Raw genomic sequence first — 18,869 nt, 5'->3', positions numbered from 1 at the left:
TTTTAGTTTATATAACATAAGAACAAAGAATTTGCCCTACTGGGTACATCAAGCCCAGTATCCTGTTTGCAATAGTGGTCAATCCAGGTAACAAGTCCCTGGCAGGATCCCAAAACATCTAATAGATTCTATGCTGCTTATCCCACCACTCCTGTGTTATGAAGTCCCAGGATAAGCAGTGGATTTCCCCAAGTCCAAGAATGATTTGGACTTTTCTTCAAGGAACATGTCCAAACCTTTTTTAAACCCAGCTACACTAAAGGCTTTCACCAAATTCCTGAGTTTAATAATGTGTTGAGGAAAACAAATATTTTCTTTTTGTCTTAAATGTATCACCTAGTAACTTCATTGAATGTCCCCTAGTCTTTGTACTTTTTGAAAAAGTAAACAATGGATTCACGTTTACCCATTCCACTCCACTCATTTTATAGACCTCTATCATATCTCCCCTCAGTCATCTCTTCTCCAAGCTGAAGAGCCCTAACCTCTTTAGCCTTTCTTCATAGGGGAATCATTCCATCTCCTTTTAATTTTGGTCACCCTTTCTGTACTTTTTCTAATTATGCTGTTTCTGATTTTTGAGATGTGATGACCAAAACTGCACACAATTCTCAAGATGCAGTCACACCACCTTGCCTACAGGCATTAAGATATTCTCTGTTTTATTCTCCATTCCTTTCCTAATAATTCCCAACATTCTATTTGCTTTCTTGGCTGCCGCTGCACACTGAGCAAAGGATTCTAACATATTCTCCACGATGACGCCTAGATTCTTTTCCTGGGTGGAACTTTGCTCTGTGTAGCTATAATTTGAGTTGCTCTTCCCTACATGCATCACGCACATTAAATGTCATCTGGCACTTGCATGCCCAGTCTCCCAGTTTTGCAAAGTCCTCTTGCAATTTCTCACAATCCTCTTGTGATTTAACAGCTTTGAATAATTTTGTACCATCAGCAAATTTGATCACCTCACATTGTTCCCATCATTAGGTCATTTATAAATATGTTAAAAAGCAGCAGTCCTAGTACAGATCCCTGGGACACTCCACTATTCACCTTTCTCCATTGAGAAAATTGACTATTTAGCCCTATTCTCTGTTTTCTATCAATTCTCAATATACAATAGAAAATTGCCTCATATCCCATGATTTTATAATTTCTATAGGAGTCTCTCATGTGGTACTTTTTCAAACACTTTCTGAAAATACAAATATACTATATCTTGGAGAAGAGATGGCTGAGGGGGATATGATAGAGGTCTTTAAGATCATGAGAGGTCTTGAACTAGTAGATGTGAATCGATTATTTACACTTTCGAATAACAGGACAAGGGGGCATTCCATGAAGTTGGCAATGTAACACGTTTAAGACTAATCGGAGAAAATTCTTTTTTACTCAACGCACAATAAAGCTCTGTAATTTGTTGCCAGAGGATATGGTTAGTACAGTTAGTGTAGCTGGGTTCAAAAAAGATTTGGATAAGTTCTTGGAGAAGTCCATTAATGGCTATTAATCAAGTTTACTTAGGGAATAGCCACTGCTATTAATTGCATCAGTAGCATGGGATCTTTTTAGTGTTTGGGTGCCAGGTTCTTGTGGCCTGGTTTGGCCTCTGTTGGAAACAGGATGCTGGGCTTGATGGACCCTTGGTCTGACCCAGTATGGCAATTTCTTATGTTCTTATCAACTGGCTCACCTTTATCCACCTCTCTGCCTGCCTCAGCTCCTCCAGGTCTGCCACTCTGGCCTCCAGAGATCAGACTCGCTCTTTGAAAGCCAGGAGCGTTTTGTTCCGGGTGCAGACATACGACATCTCACGAACAGGCAGATAATCATACCTGTGGCACTCAGTGGAAAAGACTGGATAGCCCCTAATTTGCTGCTACACGTCTGTCTGTATCTTCATTTTATTAAGCTGCTAAAATTTTAAAGCTGATTATGGAGTAAGCATGTGTCTCAATTTAAGGGATTTTAAATTATTTGGTATCTTTTAAAATCTAACAGGCAAATTTTAAAACCAGTGCATGTGTGCCCATACACGAGCATATTGGCATGCAAGTGGAGATACATTTAAATTTTAAATCATGTGCACCCTTGCAGGTGTATGATTTAAAATACGCCTATTGCGCATAAGTATGCTCCTAGTTTTAAGAGGTTATTCAAGCAAACCTACTCCGCCTATCTTCCATAGGACTTTGCAGGCTTTAACATGCGTATGTAAGCGGATTTTAAAACGCGCTCGCGCGAAGGACAGTCATAGTTTTTCAAATTAGTCCACCGATTTGCCCAGTCAATCTCAAGTTCATCCAGACCGCTCTGGTTCTTCATCCTGCAGGCCCCCTCAGCTGACCCAGCCTCTCACCCTATCGGGTAAGCCCAAAAACCCGAGATCTGCAGATTCGCTCCTCATCAGGAGCAGCAGTAAAGTCATGCAGCTAAAGAGCCACCGCGCGCTGCAGCCTCTGGTTTTAAAATACAGAGTTACGCACATAACGGTTGGCCCCGCCCCGGAACACCCAGGCCCTGTCCCAAACTCTGCAACTTTCCCATCTTTTTTTTTTTTTTTTTATTACCCATGCATGTGTATATACGCGCATAACTTCTGGCTTTTAAAATACGCGTCGCTCTCGTGCGGCCTGCATACTTGCATCTATGGGCTTTTTAGTATGAGCAATGCTTTTCAAATTCAGTCCTAAAGTTTTTAAATTGATAACTAGGTGACTATTGTTAGTTTGTGAATGGCCAGCAAAAAGTCTAATTTTAGTCAATCACTAATATCAGGGTTAATTGTATGTTATGCAAAATTACTAATTGATTCATATTTTCAAAATTTTCCTTGTAACTAGGAGTATCTATTTAACAGAAAAAAATCCAGGGGTATGCAGGAGATGGGGAGGGGGGGGGGGGGTGTTGAGAATCATATTGACCAGTTTCCCAGGACCAGTGCTCTCACCTTTTCAGATCACATAAGCGAACTTTACAAACTCACAATTTTAATACTTATAAGCAAATACTAACATACATACAGAAGTTCACAAAATAACCCAAAGTCCTATTTCCAAACACACATCTAACGGTGGCAAATACCAACTTATTCAAGCTTGCAAAATTAGCAACTCAAAGCCTATTATCTCTAAACTCTCACAATTCTTAAGTGGCAAACAAATACTAACTTAAAGAAGCTCACAAAATAACCCAAAGTCCTATTTCTAAACCCGTGCAATGCCTAAGAACCACAAACAACTACTATCCTTAAAAACTAGCACACACAGCCAGTGATAGCTTAATTCTTTTTTTTTTCAAAGATTGTAAGTGTTCTGTCCTAGCAAGTCCAACTTACCACCAGCAGATGAAAGTTCTGCAGTCAACACTCCCTCTAGAATGAAGAAATAGCTGGAAAGCCATGAGCACAAATGTAGTCTGGACAATAAAGTTCCAGATCTGCAAGCCCTATTGGTGGAGACGGACTTAGATCCTGTTGCTATTATGGACGCAAGATTCTATGAGTCTCAGGAATGGGATATAGCCAGCCATACCAGGCTATAATCTGTTTAGGAAAGATAGAGATGTTAGAAAAGGGGAAGGAGTAGCTTTTTATGTCAAAAGTAATATCAAAGCAACTGAAATGCAAGGGGCAATGGGAAAAGAGGCCCTGTGGGCATCTTAAAAAAATTAGATGGCATTTCATATACACTAGTGTGGTCTACAGACCATCACACAGATGGAGAAACCAGACAGAGGTCTGACCAAAGATATTTAAAAAGTGGGGTGTTGGATGTGGATTGGAGTATCCCGTCAGCAGAATAAGTAAGAAGTAGAGAGACCATGGATGCTCTTCAAGAGACTCTGCTCAAATGATGATGGAACCCATATGGGGAGAGGTGATACTGGACCTGGTACTGTCATATGGAATGGTGATGAGCAGCAATGTGTGGAGGGCAAGAAGCAAAAAGCTGAAATGCTAAACAAATACTTCTGTTCAGTGTTCACCAAAGAGAAGGAAACCTCAAAACAAATCCTTCATGATACTTATATAACTATTCTCTGTTCAACTCCCAAATCCTCATGTAAGAGTGCAAACGATTGACTATTGACAAAACAATTTAACAAAAAAAATTTTTGTTGGAAGGAGCGGAACGTTTCATATGCATTATCATAAATCCCCACCAGGGGTAATATGATTATTGATTGTAATCATAAACGTCCCACCTCCGACCATTATATGTGATGAATGTGCAAAATGTGCTACAATCCACAAGCTTTTTGTTGAATCATTTTGTTATCTTTTACTATAAAAAATTATGCATAATTGATTGCGGTGAAATAAATCACTTCAATTTTAAGTGCTGTCTAAACGCTCCTCGCAGCCTTGTGTACTGATCCCAACGAAGGGTAAAAAATCTCCACAGCCGCTGATGACACAACCTAGAACGGCTTAATCGGCAGTCTCTTATGGCTTAGAAATAAGCTCGTACAACACCCCGACTTATCTGGTGGTTGAGCGGGTCACCGACGTAGCCACGTTTCAGGTCCACATTGAGACCTTTCATCAGGGAGTTTGTCCTCTTGCGATGTGTCGTCGGTCAGTGTTGAGCCATTGCCTGCTAGGTTCCTGGCGTGAGTCCGAAGACTCTATCCAAGGCTGACAACGCTCTGAGCTAACGGAAGCGTCAATTTAAACTCCCGGTTAGGCTAGCTGAGCAACCGATCTCCATCAAGCTCTGAACAGATGACGATTACGGCGATTTACCCAATCAAAAGGGCAAACACTCACTCCATTCAATGCGCGGTGAAATGAAAATCATACAATTGAATTCCAGTCTAAAAGTTCATTCAACCCTGCTGGTGCTTGAGATTGCAGAGTGAAAATCCAGAAGGCTTCTCGTTTGTTTAACAATCGAGTCCGATTACCCCCGCAGGGAGGCAATGGGACTTGATCCAAAATAGTCCATTTTAAATCAGAAAAAGCATGATTCATCTGCACACAATGGGGAACAATCGGTGCGGTTAAAGTGGCAGTGTGTAATTTGGACTTATGTTCGTTTAAACGGATTCTAATTTTCCTGACAGTGCGGCCAATGTACACCTTGGGACAAGTGCATGCGATGGCATACGCCACATGATCTGATTCACATGTGGTGTGAGTCTTACGGTAAACTTTGTATTCTGTAACAGGATCTGTCCAAGTTTCTCCATTCATGCTCTGTGCACAATGGGCGCAATGTCCACATTGGTTGTGACTACCGCCTGGTTCACAAATACGTCCATCGATCACCGCATGTATCAACGCATCCCGGATATTCTTGCCACGTGTCGTGACTATTAATGGGAAATCTTTGAAAATTTCATGAAGCGCCAAAACCGGCCAATTTGCCCGAATTGAAGCAGCTATGGCTGAAGTAGCCACTGACTGGTTTAACACACATACTAAACCGGGATCTTGTTTTAGAGGTTTATAGGATAGCAAAGACGCCCTATCAGAATATTTTGCCCGTTTATATGCACGTTTTACCACCGATTTCGGGTAACCCCGTTCCAAAAATCTGTCACTCAGGATCTGGGACTGAAGTTCAAATTGATGCTGATCAGAACAAATCCGTTTGATTCTGAAAAACTGGCTTACGGGTAAGCCACGTTTAAACGATGGCGGATGGTGGCTATGGAATTTTAAAAGATTATTCTTGTCAGTGGGCTTGCGATACACTGTAGTTGTAAAATGACCATTCTCCAAACTCACTAAGACATCAAGAAAAGGTACTTGGGTGTATGACTGCTGTTTAGTGAATTGCAAATAGGGGTCTTGCTGGTTTAACCACTCAAAAAACAATGTCAAATTCTCTTCAGTGTTTTTCCACACTAAAAAGATGTCGTCAATATACCTGACCCAAATCACAACATCACACCACCATGCTGACCTGTAAACAATGTTGTGTTCAAAGTGAGCTACATAGATATTGGCGGTAGTGGGGGCCAACGGAGAGCCCATGGGAATTCCATGTATTTGAGCAAACAATTGATCCTTATACATGAAATAATTGTTATATAGCACCACTTCCAAAAGTTGCAGGATAACTGAGTTAGGAATCCTTTGATGTGACAGCCTTTGTGATAAACATTGTTCAATGACTTGAAAAGCCTGTAACTGAGGAATATTGGTGTATAAAGCGCTAATGTCCATAGTCACCAATATGTAATGTAACTGATCATCTAAGATCGTGCTTTGTAATTTCTGTAACAAGTGAATGGTGACTTTGATGTATGAAGCTGAAGATGTCGCATAAGGTTGTAATAATTTATCCAATAATACAGCAGGAGCTTCCAGTACCGAATCATTTAAAGACACGATCGGGCGGATTGGTGGATTATGAAGATCTTTGTGAATTTTAGGAAGAGAATATATTACGGGGAGCCAGGGATGTTCAACAATCAAAAACTTCTTCTCTTTAGCCGTAAAACACGTAGTGCTATCGACTATTCCTTGAAGAATTTTAGACAATCCAACAGTGGGATCATTGGTCAACTTTTTGTAATACACAGGGTTATTCAAATGATGAAGCATAACCTGATCATATACTGATTTATCCTGGAGGACAACCCCGCCCCCCTTGTCCACTGGCTTGATGATTAATTCAGAATTTTGAGAAAGGGATTGTAAAGCAGATCTCAACGGAGCTGACAGATTGTATTGCCATCGATGTTCTTGATTCTCATAAATGCTCATATCACGTAAAACCAATTGCTCAAAGGTTTTTACATGAGGGTCAATAGGTCCGGGAGGATTCCAAGTAGAATGATGACATACAATGGACATATCTTGAGTCGTTTGATGATCAGCTTGGGCAAAAAATACTTTTAGATTTAATTTCCGTATAAATCGCTGAAACATGATGCGGGCTTCAAACGGAGAATGTTTGGATGTGGGTACAAATGATAAACCATGATCTAAAACGGCTATCTGATCAACAGATAATTGTGTAGAAGAAAGGTTAACAACAGCAGATGATGACTGTGGCACATTGCAAACGTGCTCAGAACTGATAGTAGGTGTCATTTGTTTCTCGTTCTTGTATTGACCCCAGGTTGTGGCGGTCCTTCTGTGGTGTTGTCTTGATGCGACCGTCCTTTCGGTCGCGTGGATGTTTTGCCGCGATCTGGCCGAAAATCCGGCTGACCTGGAGTCTTTGGCACTGAACCAGTGACCTCTGCCTCATCAGAACCGCTAGAGTTTTCATCTGATGAAAAGTTGAATCTAACACGTCTGTGTTCAGCCCGATTGCCCAACCACTTATATACCCGATCTGTTTTATAATCAGTTTGATCTCGACGAAATTTGCTGATTTTCGTTTCCTTGATGGACTCTCTGAATTTATCCAAAGTGGCCTGATGTTCTTGTAGTTTCTCCTCGAACTGGTCTAGGGCAGAATTTTGTTTCAACTGATCAATTTGTTCTTGGATCGGCACCGCTATTTCAGTAGTGAATTTCTTAACCTGGCCTACTATCAATAACATCAAGTCAAGCGCGCATTTATTAAGAATGGCTGTCCATGTCTGCATAAATGATTTGTCATCGGTAAATAATAAGGGTTCCTTCTGGACTCGTAACCCTCGGGGAATGAGTTGATGTTTTATATATTCTACTAGAGTGGTGCCGTGCAATTCAGCACGGATACTCTTCTTGCTCAATCGAAGAAACTCGTCCCATGATGTATTGATAACGTGTTCATCTGTATCAGAGAGCAATGATGGAAACGTTTTAACATCAGCTAGCTGTGCTTCAGAAAAGCTGAATACTGCGCCCATTGTGCACAGAGCATGAATGGAGAAACTTGGACAGATCCTGTTACAGAATACAAAGTTTACCGTAAGACTCACACCACATGTGAATCAGATCATGTGGTGTATGCCATCGCATGCACTTGTCCCAAGGTGTACATTGGCCGCACTGTCAGGAAAATTAGAATCCGTTTAAACAACATAAGTCCAAATTACACACTGCCACTTTAACCGCACCGATTGTTCCCCATTGTGTGCAGATGAATCATGCTTTTTCTGATTTAAAATGGACTATTTTGGATCAAGTCCCATTGCCTCCCCGCGGGGGCAATCGGACTCGATTGTTAAACAAACGAGAAGCCTTCTGGATTTTCACTCTGCAATCTCAAGCACCAGCAGGGTTGAATAAACTTTTAGACTGGAATTCAATTGTATGATTTTCATTTCACCGCGCATTGAATGGAGTGAGTGTTTGCCCTTTTGATTGGGTAAATCGCCGTAATCGTCATCTGTTCAGAGCTTGATGGAGATCGGTTGCTCAGCTAGCCTAACCGGGAGTTTAAATTGACGCTTCCGTTAGCTCAGAGCGTTGTCAGCCTTGGATAGAGTCTTCGGACTCACGCCAGGAACCTAGCAGGCAATGGCTCAACACTGACCGACGACACATCGCAAGAGGACAAACTCCCTGATGAAAGGTCTCAATGTGGACCTGAAACGTGGCTACGTCGGTGACCCGCTCAACCACCAGATAAGTCGGGGTGTTGTACGAGCTTATTTCTAAGCCATAAGAGACTGCCGATTAAGCCGTTCTAGGTTGTGTCATCAGCGGCTGTGGAGATTTTTTTACCCTTCGTTGGGATCAGTACACAAGGCTGCGAGGAGCGTTTAGACAGCACTTAAAATTGAAGTGATTTATTTCACCGCAATCAATTATGCATAATTTTTTATAGTAAAAGATAACAAAATGATTCAACAAAAAGCTTGTGGATTGTAGCACATTTTGCACATTCATCACATATAATGGTCGGAGGTGGGACGTTTATGATTACAATCAATAATCATATTACCCCTGGTGGGGATTTATGATAATGCATATGAAACGTTCCGCTCCTTCCAACAAAAATTTTTTTTGTTAAATTGTTTTGTCAATAGTCAATCGTTTGCACTCTTACATGAGGATTTGGGAGTTGAACAGAGAATAGTTATATAAGTATCATGAAGGATTTGTTTTGAGGTTTTCATAGTATTGTAAAGATCCTTCTTAAATTGTATTGGTGCCTATTGATAATAGGTTGGTATTTCACCAAAGAGAAGGAACACTGAATCTTGGAGAAAGGACCACTGCTTCTTTTATAACCTTTTTTCAGATTTTATGGTCATCCAAGAGCACACAAAAGAATTTCTCTTGAGGCTATCTCATTTTGCCACTTCCCCCAATTTTTACAAGTCCCAAGGAGTGGATTCTTTGTGTGGGGGAAAGGCTTAACCTTTTAGGCTCAAGTGGTGAACAGGAATCCTCTCTGAGGTGTGTTACTATCCCCTTTGGTGATGTTAGTGCTGTATAAACCGGCAGGACAAAGGAATGAGGTTATTCTCTCTATATTAATAAAACAAAATTCCTCTGAATAAAGCACACCATTAAATTTCTCTTAATTCATGGCTTCACCTTCTCACAAATTGCACAAAATTCACTGGTTCATTTTCTGCAGGTGCATTTCGAGAGGGGCCTGATAATACAATTATTTATCAGTCCCTCTGAAACAGTCAGCATCAGTAAAATTATCAAATTTACTTTGATTTGCAGAAATTAAATAAATGTCCAATCAATGGGTTGCTTGTCTTACTTCACATCTGTATTTAATCTGGGGCCTACATAAGGAACTCTCCCTTCTTCCCTCTGTGCAGGTATCCTTAGTACTACTGTCTGGCAGCAACTCACCCTCTTTTCTTGTCTGCAGGGCAAGGGTCCCAGCAGGAAAGGGAAACGTATTGAGGGGAGTACCCTAAAACCTGAAAAAAGTTCCATACCTGCATGTCAGCAGGGTTCCAGATGTTCCCAGCTTGTGTCCTGCCTTCCCCGGGTGGAGATCTGGTTGAGGTCTCCACTTTGATCTTGAAACTTCTCCTCTAGACACTTTCTCTAGTTTGACCTCTTAGGGGGAAAGGTCTTTCTGGATCCAGCACGGCTTTTCCAGTCCAGCCACACAGTGAGGAGATGTAGTACAAAAACCCCCTCCTCACTAAAGTTCTTTTCACTCTCAGGAAGGGATAGCCCCCTACCAGGCAAGGGGTGCGCTGGAACTGGACAGCCTCCCAACCAAAACAGCGCAGGAACAAAAACCAGCTCCTCTCTCAAAAAAAACCCAAAACCCAAACTAAACTGACCACACGCAGTAAGACTCCGACCCTCCCTTCTGGACAAGGACTGAACCACTGCAGGCATCCTCAGGGGAAGGTGCTGCGAGGAATGGTCTTGTCCCTTCTAGCTGTTATTTACCAGGCAGGGATCTAAGGGTACACATGGGAGTGGGCTAGATACCACACCATTTATTAGAAGAGGGTATGTCTGTGGAACTAGCAAAACTGAAAGTGGACAAAGCCACGGGGCCAGATGAGATATATTCTAGAAAACTAAGGAAGCATAGAGTGGTTTTGGTGGGTCCACTGAAGGTCCTGTTTAATAGATCCTTGAAGATGGGACTGTTGCCACAAGACTAGAGAAGAGCAATTGTGGTCCCTTTTCACAAAAGAGAGGAGGTTAGAAACTACAAGCTGGTAGGTCTTACCTTGGTGGTGGAAAACTTAATGTAGAATCCACTGAAGGAAAGGATCTACCTAGCTACAATCAAGTGGGTTTCAGGATCTTTCAGGGCTTTACCAGAGGACAATCATGCTGAACAAATCTAATCACTTTTTTTGATTGAATGAGTAGAAGAATGATTAGAGAATTAGCTTTCAGCTTTTGATACTGTCCCACCTAAGAGGCTCATGAATAAAATGAGTGGATGGAGTGCTGGAGTGGATTACAAACTATTTAACTGATAAATGATAGGACCTACCGAGACCCTTCCAACCCCCCCAGTAAAATGTTGCTGGGGCCTGGGACCCTTTAATTCCACCTTCTCTCCTGAAAAAGAGGCTGGGGAGTGCCCCAGCCCCCACTTACTCTTTCCATGGGGATCCTATTAGTGAAAGGGGAAGGAGAAATGTCCATTCACCTTCTGCCTCTTGGACATCCCTTTAAAAATTGCACCAGCCACTTCTGAGACTGGCGCCATAATGACCTCAAAATGGCGCTGGCCTCAGGGCCAGCCACTGCCTATTTTGCTTTGCATCCATACAAAAATACGGCTGTACAACAAAATGGCGCCATCCAGCCCTGAGACCAATTTTGAAGCAATGTCCAATGGATAGGAGGCAAATGGTCAATCCCTCTTGCCCCTTTTACTAATAGGATATCAATGGAAGGGGTAAGTGGGGACTGAGGCAGTCCCTGGCCTTGGAAACATTTCAGGGGGGGGGGGGTTAAAGAGGCCTAGGGATGTCCTGTTTTGTTTGTATTTTTCATTTTCTGTTTTATTTTGTTTTGGTTCAGCAAATAACCTGAACCGAAACAAACATTAAGCGAACTGAAATATGAACTCTTCCCCCCCAAAATCTAAAAAAACTAAACTAAATGAAATTTTGGAAGCTGCATACCCCTAGTGGTAAATGGATTTCACTCTGAAGAAAGAAAGATAAACAGCTGCGGGCCTTACAATTGGTTCCAGGGCTGGTTCTGTTCAGTATCTTTGTGTGCGATATTGTGGAGGACTTAGGATAAAAAGTTTGTCTTTTTTGCAGAGGACACTACAATTTGAAACAGAGTGAACACTCCCGACGGAGTACACAGAATGAGAAGTGATCTAAGAAAGCTTGAGGAGTGGTCAAATGCTTGGTGGTTAATATTCAGTGCCAAAAAACTCAGCCAGGCATTTGGGATGCTCAAATCTAAAGGAGCTCTACGTGATAGGGGGCGAGGGACTGATGTGCACGGACCGGGAAAGAGAGCTTGGGGTGACAGTGTCCGATAATCTGAAGGTAGCAGTGTGACAAGGTAGTGACTGGGGCCAGAGGAGTGCTAAGCTGCATACAGAGAGGCATAACCAGCTAGAAAAGATGTGAATTCCCCTGTGCAGATCGTTGGCGAGAACTCACCTTGAGTACAGTGTTCGGTTCTGAAGGCTGAATCTCAAAAAGGATAGAGAGAGAATAGAACTGTTCCAGAGAATGGCAACCAAAATAGTGCAGGGTCTGAACCAAAAGCCACGTGAGATTAGACTCCAGGACCCAGAGGAGAGGAGAGCCAGGAGGGATATGATGTGGACTTTCAAACACATGGAAGGTTTTAAAAATGCACAAGAAACAAACCTTTTCCAGTGGTATAGAAGCTACAGAACTAGGAGGTTATAACATGAAGCTCTGGTGGGGTAGACTCAGTAACATCAGGAAATATTTTTTCCTGGAAAAGGTGGTGGATGCCTGGACTGCTTTCCTGGAGGAGATGGTAAAGACAAAAATGGTAATGGAATTCAAAAGGTACAGAAAATCCTCAAAATAGACTTAACACGTTTACAGTGCTTAAAATGAACATTTTCTCTCTTATCTGATTCTAAATTGTATTAAAGAACATAAGAATTGAGCCAAGCTCGAGTCTGATGACACAATCATGGCTGGGGAAGGAGGAAAGACACATTCCTGCTGGCCATTAAAGTGACATTAAAAGGTTGTCTCGGAGATATCCTTGGGTCAACGAGAGCTACTGAGAGTCACCAGGCATGCCATCTGGGACTGGGGAATATACAGGACAAATAAGAGAGATATCGGATCGATGCAGGACAGGAAAAAATGCTGCAGATTTCTTATCATAACATTTAAAATAAAACACAAGAATTGCCAAACTAGATCAGAACAAAGGTTCATCTAGTCTAGTATCCTGTCCCTGACAGTGACAAAGGTGCTTTGGAGTGTACAGAGCTGCCACTTACCCAGTCCCAGTCCTGGTTTGGAACTTACATCGCAAACAAAAGTGTAGCATTTGGTCCCTGATTCTATCTATTGAAATCAGTGCAGTAGGCCCCTTAATGCATCAGGATAGGGTTGTCAGAAATCCAGGATTGGCCTAAAATCTCCCTCCTGGAACTAGGTAACTTGGTAGCTCTGAGTGTATAAGAGAAAAAAGGCATGAGAAGTGTTGTCTATCACTATTATATCCTTCCAGCTTCTAGCACTCACGATTTAGGTCAGGGGTATGAAACTCTGGGCCTTGAGTGCCGCAAAGTGGTCTGGTTTTCAGAATATCCACAGTGAATATGCATGAGATATCAATATGCACAGACTCCAGTGCATTCAAATTTCTCTTTGTGAAAATCCTGAAAACCAGACTAGTTTGCAGTACTGGACTTGCCTACACTGATTTAGGTAGATATTAAACCTGGCTGTAATGTTTTCGGTTTGTCAAGAAAGAAAAATTGCCATTTATTGACTTACTATTATAAAAAGATCTTTTTCCCTTCTATTTCAGGCCTATTGTATCAGAGAGAAATGAACTCCTCATTCAGTTCTTGTCTGATTTAAGTTTGACTGCAGATGGCTTCATTGGTTATTACAAATTCAGGCCTAAAAAGCTGCCCACAACTGCAGCTCCACCAGTTACCACAGCTTCATTGACTACAACAAGTAGGTTTTAATGTTTATGTTGAAATTTCAAATTTAGAAGAAATTCCAGTGATGTAAAAGGAGATTTTTGGCGGTATTGAGTGGGGTATTGTTCCTTTAAACTGCTCCAAACTGTATAAACATAGAATTATCTTTTGCTCAGCAGTATCACACTACATACATTTTCCAAGTAGCTTAAATCAATATTATTTGTAAATATTTGTTGTTTAATTTTAGCCATGTTGATCCACTTGACTGCATGGAAATTAATTCAAAAAGAAACATATCTATTAATTGAACTAACTTAATATATTTATTGACGCTTTGTGGAGTTAACACTTCATCAGGTTCAAACAAAAATGAATGGGTCAGGGTAATATTAATCAGATGGATATTAATTTTAGCTAAATTTATGTAAAGCATTTACACTAGAGTATATTTATTATACATACAGTAAATAACATGGAACAATACTACTAATTAAAATATGGATCGACTTTTCTTTTGATATAATACTGTGAATGGATTGCATTAAGGCTTTGTCATAAATGCATCTGAGTTTTTCTTTAGAGATACTTATTACATTAGTGCAGTAATGTGCTCTTTAGCATATTGGTTATGTTAAGATAGGATGGATATAGATTTACGAGGAGCTGAAGGTCACCCAACACAAAAATCTCTTTGTATTCTGTATCATATAACTGGACATTTGTTCAGTTTTATTGCTTATATATTATTTATACCACGTGCCCACCCAATAAATGCTAAATTTTATTATTTAGCCAAATATTTTAAAATAAACACCATTTAATGGATTCTGTTTGCAGTCTGCCCTGAAATAGTGTTTAAGATTAGTTGGTAGAATCTGAAAAGGACTGTCTTGAACGCATTAACCTAATCTATTAAAATTTTCAAACTACTCGGCTCCAGCCTATTGCTTCTTACCAAGGACTCTCCCTGAGAATGGTGACTAGATTTCCTTTCATTTTATTAGTTACATTTATCAGAGCACTTGCAGGAGAATTAGGGACATGATCAGATGCCATGAGACCTGCTCATGCTGATAATGTATTTGAGCATGAGAAATACAAAGCTAAGTGACTGAGAGTGAGACCAGGCCTAAATGAGCTAAAAGGAAGACCTAGTGTTTAATGGCTATAGATCTTCTAGTGATAAAAATAAAACAGCATTTACCACCCATCCCCTCACCCTGGATTTCCTAGAAATATATTATCAATAATCTATGACAATGTTGTACTTTCTATGCATGTATAAAGAATGTAGTAATCCATTGGATTTTTCTTTACAAGTCTGCAATGGGGATAATTAGGACACTAGTTTCCAAAAGCTGTCCAGCTTTACCCGTGTGCTATGATAAGAATCCCTTGTTAAGTCTGAACTTGCTGGAAGCTTGGATATATTGCCAACTCTCTGCTCTACAAATGAAAGTGACCACACCAATCTAATATAAATATATATATAGAGAGAGAGAGAGTAAAAAAAAATGATGGCACTAACTATACCTCTATAGAGGGGGCTACATTCAAACCAGTATAAACAAAAGACAATCAATTGATGCCCACTTACTATGTAGGTGTACATGTTTTCTAAAGCTATTATTAATGCAACGCATCATTGCTAAAACTAATGTAATTAGAATCAGAGCATCCCATTGGGTTCCTAACCTCTGCACTGCTATTTTTGTACAAGTATTATGGGTTCCATTAAAAAACATTATGGAGCGGTTGAATGTATGAGATACAGATGTAATGGTGGTGTTGGTTTTTAAGCAATTAATATTTTTGATACATTAAAGACTGGATATATTACATTTGTATGAGAAATGAAAGAGTGGGCATCAATTGATTTATATATATATATATATATATATATATATATATATATATATATATATATATCTCCAGTAGAGAATCCACCCAATCTAATGAATAAAATTAGGGGAACTTCATAAGGATGGGGCTCCTCTTCAAGTTGACACATTACTCTCATAATAAAGTGCACCAATGTACACTGTTGCTTTTGTCATCATAGTTTGTTTAATTGGTTTTAATGCATTCAAATAATATCACTATTGTGGCATTTATATAACTTCCTATGTGAAATAAAATATAGTTTGAAGAAGAGTCATTATTTTATACAGCTGGCCTTATATTATACCAAATATAAGGCCAGCTGTACCAAAGGATTTTTCTAAAAGATTCAGAAAATGGGGAAACCACTTTAGTAAATCTAATCCATAGTTACAAAGGTAGAAATGGCACTACTAGAATCATAGATCCATAGAAATTTAGAATAGGATAGCAGAAAATAACCTCAAGGCCAGTGTAATTTATCAAATCTACTGCAGTAGCATCGTTGACCCTACTTGAGTTCCAACTATTCCCTTACTTCCTCACAACTAAGGGATCCTTTGTGCTTGTCCCATGTTTTTTAAATGCATCGCAAAGCAGGTACTGAGAACTGACAAACTTGAAGAAACTCTAAAGTACAAAATATTGCATGCAATTTATTTTTCTAAAACCGATATTTTGCTGGTTTGAAAAGGTTTTAAACCAACAGTCACCTTGTGCCAACAGAAATGCAGACGGACTGGGACTCTCGAGAGCAATTACTGTTCAAGTAACTTTGGTAAGGAAAAAAGTGTTTCCCTTTCTTAATCAGTTATTAGGGGGCTATGCATTTAGTCCTGGAGAATTTGATTGTAAATTGCCATTAATATGTAAGACAGTGTTTTAATGGTGTGCGATCACCTTCTATAACTTGGCAGATTCTTTGAGATGTTTTGAAGCAAAAACAGTAAATAAATGTGTGTCGGAAACAAACTCACTTTCTACTTCAAAACAAAAATGACCAGACAGAAGGCAGACTGTTGCTATATGAAAGTGTGGATTCAGTCCCTATGCTGGCATGTTGTCTAGCCTGGAGCAGTTTGTATATATTTAGATCACAGTGATGTGTTTGTGGTATGAAACGCTTTCCTCAGTCCTCACAGTTCCTTAATTCAGTTTGTAGGTAAAATATTTTTCTAAAGGAACTGGAAGCTGCTAAACATGGAAAAGGTCTTAAAAGGCAACGTGCAAAACTGTCCTCATTGCAATCTGTTATGGGCGATAATACTGGAGTGGCCTGGGTCAGAGGCCCGTCTATAGCCACTGTGCGGGAAATCCTGAGGGACGACTTTTGCATGGGATATTGTCTGTAATGTGTTTAAAGATAATGTGTCTTTTTTACATTTTTTTCTACTTGAGGCACTCTGAAAAATAACATTATGCCATTATGATCTTCCTGCCAACCAGCACATCGTTAATCTCAATCATTCTTGAATCTTCTTTACCAATACTGTGTGGTGTCAGTCTTTGGCAATGTAGTATTTAGAGTCCTGTGGTGCAGAAGCTTTACCTCCATGTAGCTTGGATGAACAAGTACAAAACAAGCTTTCTTTTAACCTATATGGATCTAGGATTCAGTTACTTATAATTTTGGCAATTGCATAAGATAAATATATTAAGAGTATCTTACCATTCCATATGTGGGTAGTAATGTATGATATAATAGGAGTGCTGACTGTAGAACCTTCATCTGCTGATGGTAAGTTAGACTTGCTAGGAAAGAACACTTAAAATCTTTACAAAAAATTCTTAAAGGGTTAAACTATCACTGGCTGTTTACTTTGTGTTAGCTTTTTAAGACTAGTATTTGCTTGCAAGTGTTAAGAATTGTATGAGTTTAGAAATGGGACTTTGGCTTAATTTTGTGAGCTTGTATAAATTAAGATTTGTTTGTCACTATTAAGAATGGTGAGAGTTTAGGGATAATAGACTTTAAGCTAATTTTGTGAGTTAGTATAAGTTAGTATTTGTAAGTATTAGAATTGTAAGTTTGTAAAAGGTCACATACGATCTAAAAAGGTGAGCATACTGGTTCCTGGGCAACAAATCACTAGCGTGCTAACCCCAGGCTCTTTTTCCCTTAAATAGGAAACTCCCCTCCAGATAGGAGGAAAATCTTCAAAAGAGGAGTCAATTAGCAATTCGGAATAATAAGCAATTAACCCTAATTTTATTGATTGATTTGTTTTAGTCTTGTTGCTGGTCATTCACAAACTGTTACCTAGTTATTAATTTAATAACCTTAGAATTTAAAAGACATCAAATAATTTAAAACCCCTTACATTTTTTATTTCTTTATTTTATTTATATTCTGCTTTTCAGGCACTTCAAAGTGGATTACATTCAGATAATCTGCTTACCTACTCCATAATTAGCTTTAAAACTTTAACAACTTAATAAAATTAAGACATGGGCAGTAGCTCAGCATCAAGTTGGGGGCTAACCAGTCTTTTGCACAGAATGCCACATGATTATATACCTGTTGAGAGGTTATACGTGTGCATCTGGTGCAAAGAGCTCCTGGCTCTCAGAGAACGAGTCCGATCTCTGAGCTAAGAGCTAAGAGCTAAGAGAAACAGAAGTATGAGAAAAAAATGTGTGAAGCTTGCTGGGCAGACTGGATGGGCCGTTTGGTCTTTTTCTGCCGTCATTTTTATGTTTCTATGATCTCTGGAGGCCAGAGTAACAGACCTGAAGGAGATGAGGTAGACAGAGAGATATATAGAGGAGACCTTCAGGGACATGGTAAAGCAGTCCCATCTCCACTCAAGCAATCCTTGTGCCGCATTGGAGGAGCCAAGGTCACCTGGCAGGAAACATCACCTTGGTTTGGGAAGAAGCAATCCTGTAGCTAGGACCTGCCTTCCAGGTGATGCCTTATCATCTTGCACCGAGAATGTATCTACAGGGCCATGTGCCCAGGAGAAGGGAAGGGTTAGGACAGCTGTTATAGTGGATGATTCGATCATTAGAGATATAGTTAGCCGAGTGGCTGGTGGTCGTGAGGATCACTTGGTAACTTGCCTGAATGGTGCAAAGGGTAGAGGACCTCACATGTTAACTAGGTAAGATTTTAGAGTGTGCTGGGGAGGAGTTGACTGTTGTGGTACATGTGGGTATTGATAACAAAGGATGGTTCTTTCTTTAGGAAAGAAACTGAAATCCAGAACCTCCAGAATTATATTCTAGAAATGCTCCCCATTCCATACTCAGGACCCCAGAAGCAGGCTGAGCTCTAGATGTTCAAAGCCTGGATGAGATAATGGTGCAGAGAAGAGGGTTTCAGATTTGTTAGGAACTGGTGAACATTCTGGGGAAGGGGAAGCCTATTCCAATGGGATGGGCGCTATCTTAACCAGAGTGGAACCAGACTGCTGACATTAACCTTTAAAAAAGAGATAGTGCAGCTTTTAAATTAGATGATGGGGGAAAGCCAGTCACTAAGAAGTGCATGGTTTGGAATGATGAATCTTTGAAGGATTCTAATAA

At 40.1% G+C, this 18,869-nt stretch overlaps 1 protein-coding gene across 2 annotated transcripts in view; it reads left to right on the top strand.

The window, feature by feature from the left end:
* PCOLCE2 (procollagen C-endopeptidase enhancer 2) overlaps positions 1-18,869 on the top strand; it is an 84,874-nt gene that overhangs the window by 52,540 nt on the left and 13,465 nt on the right. The window contains exons 6-7 of one of the 2 annotated variants that reach the window (XM_029616918.1): positions 13,337-13,491; positions 16,036-16,119. In XM_029616918.1, the coding sequence (XP_029472778.1) occupies positions 13,337-13,491; positions 16,036-16,119 (239 nt within the window). The remainder of the gene's footprint in view (positions 1-13,336; positions 13,492-16,035; positions 16,120-18,869) is intronic. The other variant, XM_029616919.1, reaches the window with a different exon arrangement.

The sequence above is a fragment of the Rhinatrema bivittatum genome, chromosome 9 (assembly GCF_901001135.1).
Source record: "Rhinatrema bivittatum chromosome 9, aRhiBiv1.1, whole genome shotgun sequence".
Taxonomy (NCBI): domain Eukaryota; kingdom Metazoa; phylum Chordata; class Amphibia; order Gymnophiona; family Rhinatrematidae; genus Rhinatrema; species Rhinatrema bivittatum.
This window is presented reverse-complemented; position numbering and strand designations above follow the sequence as displayed.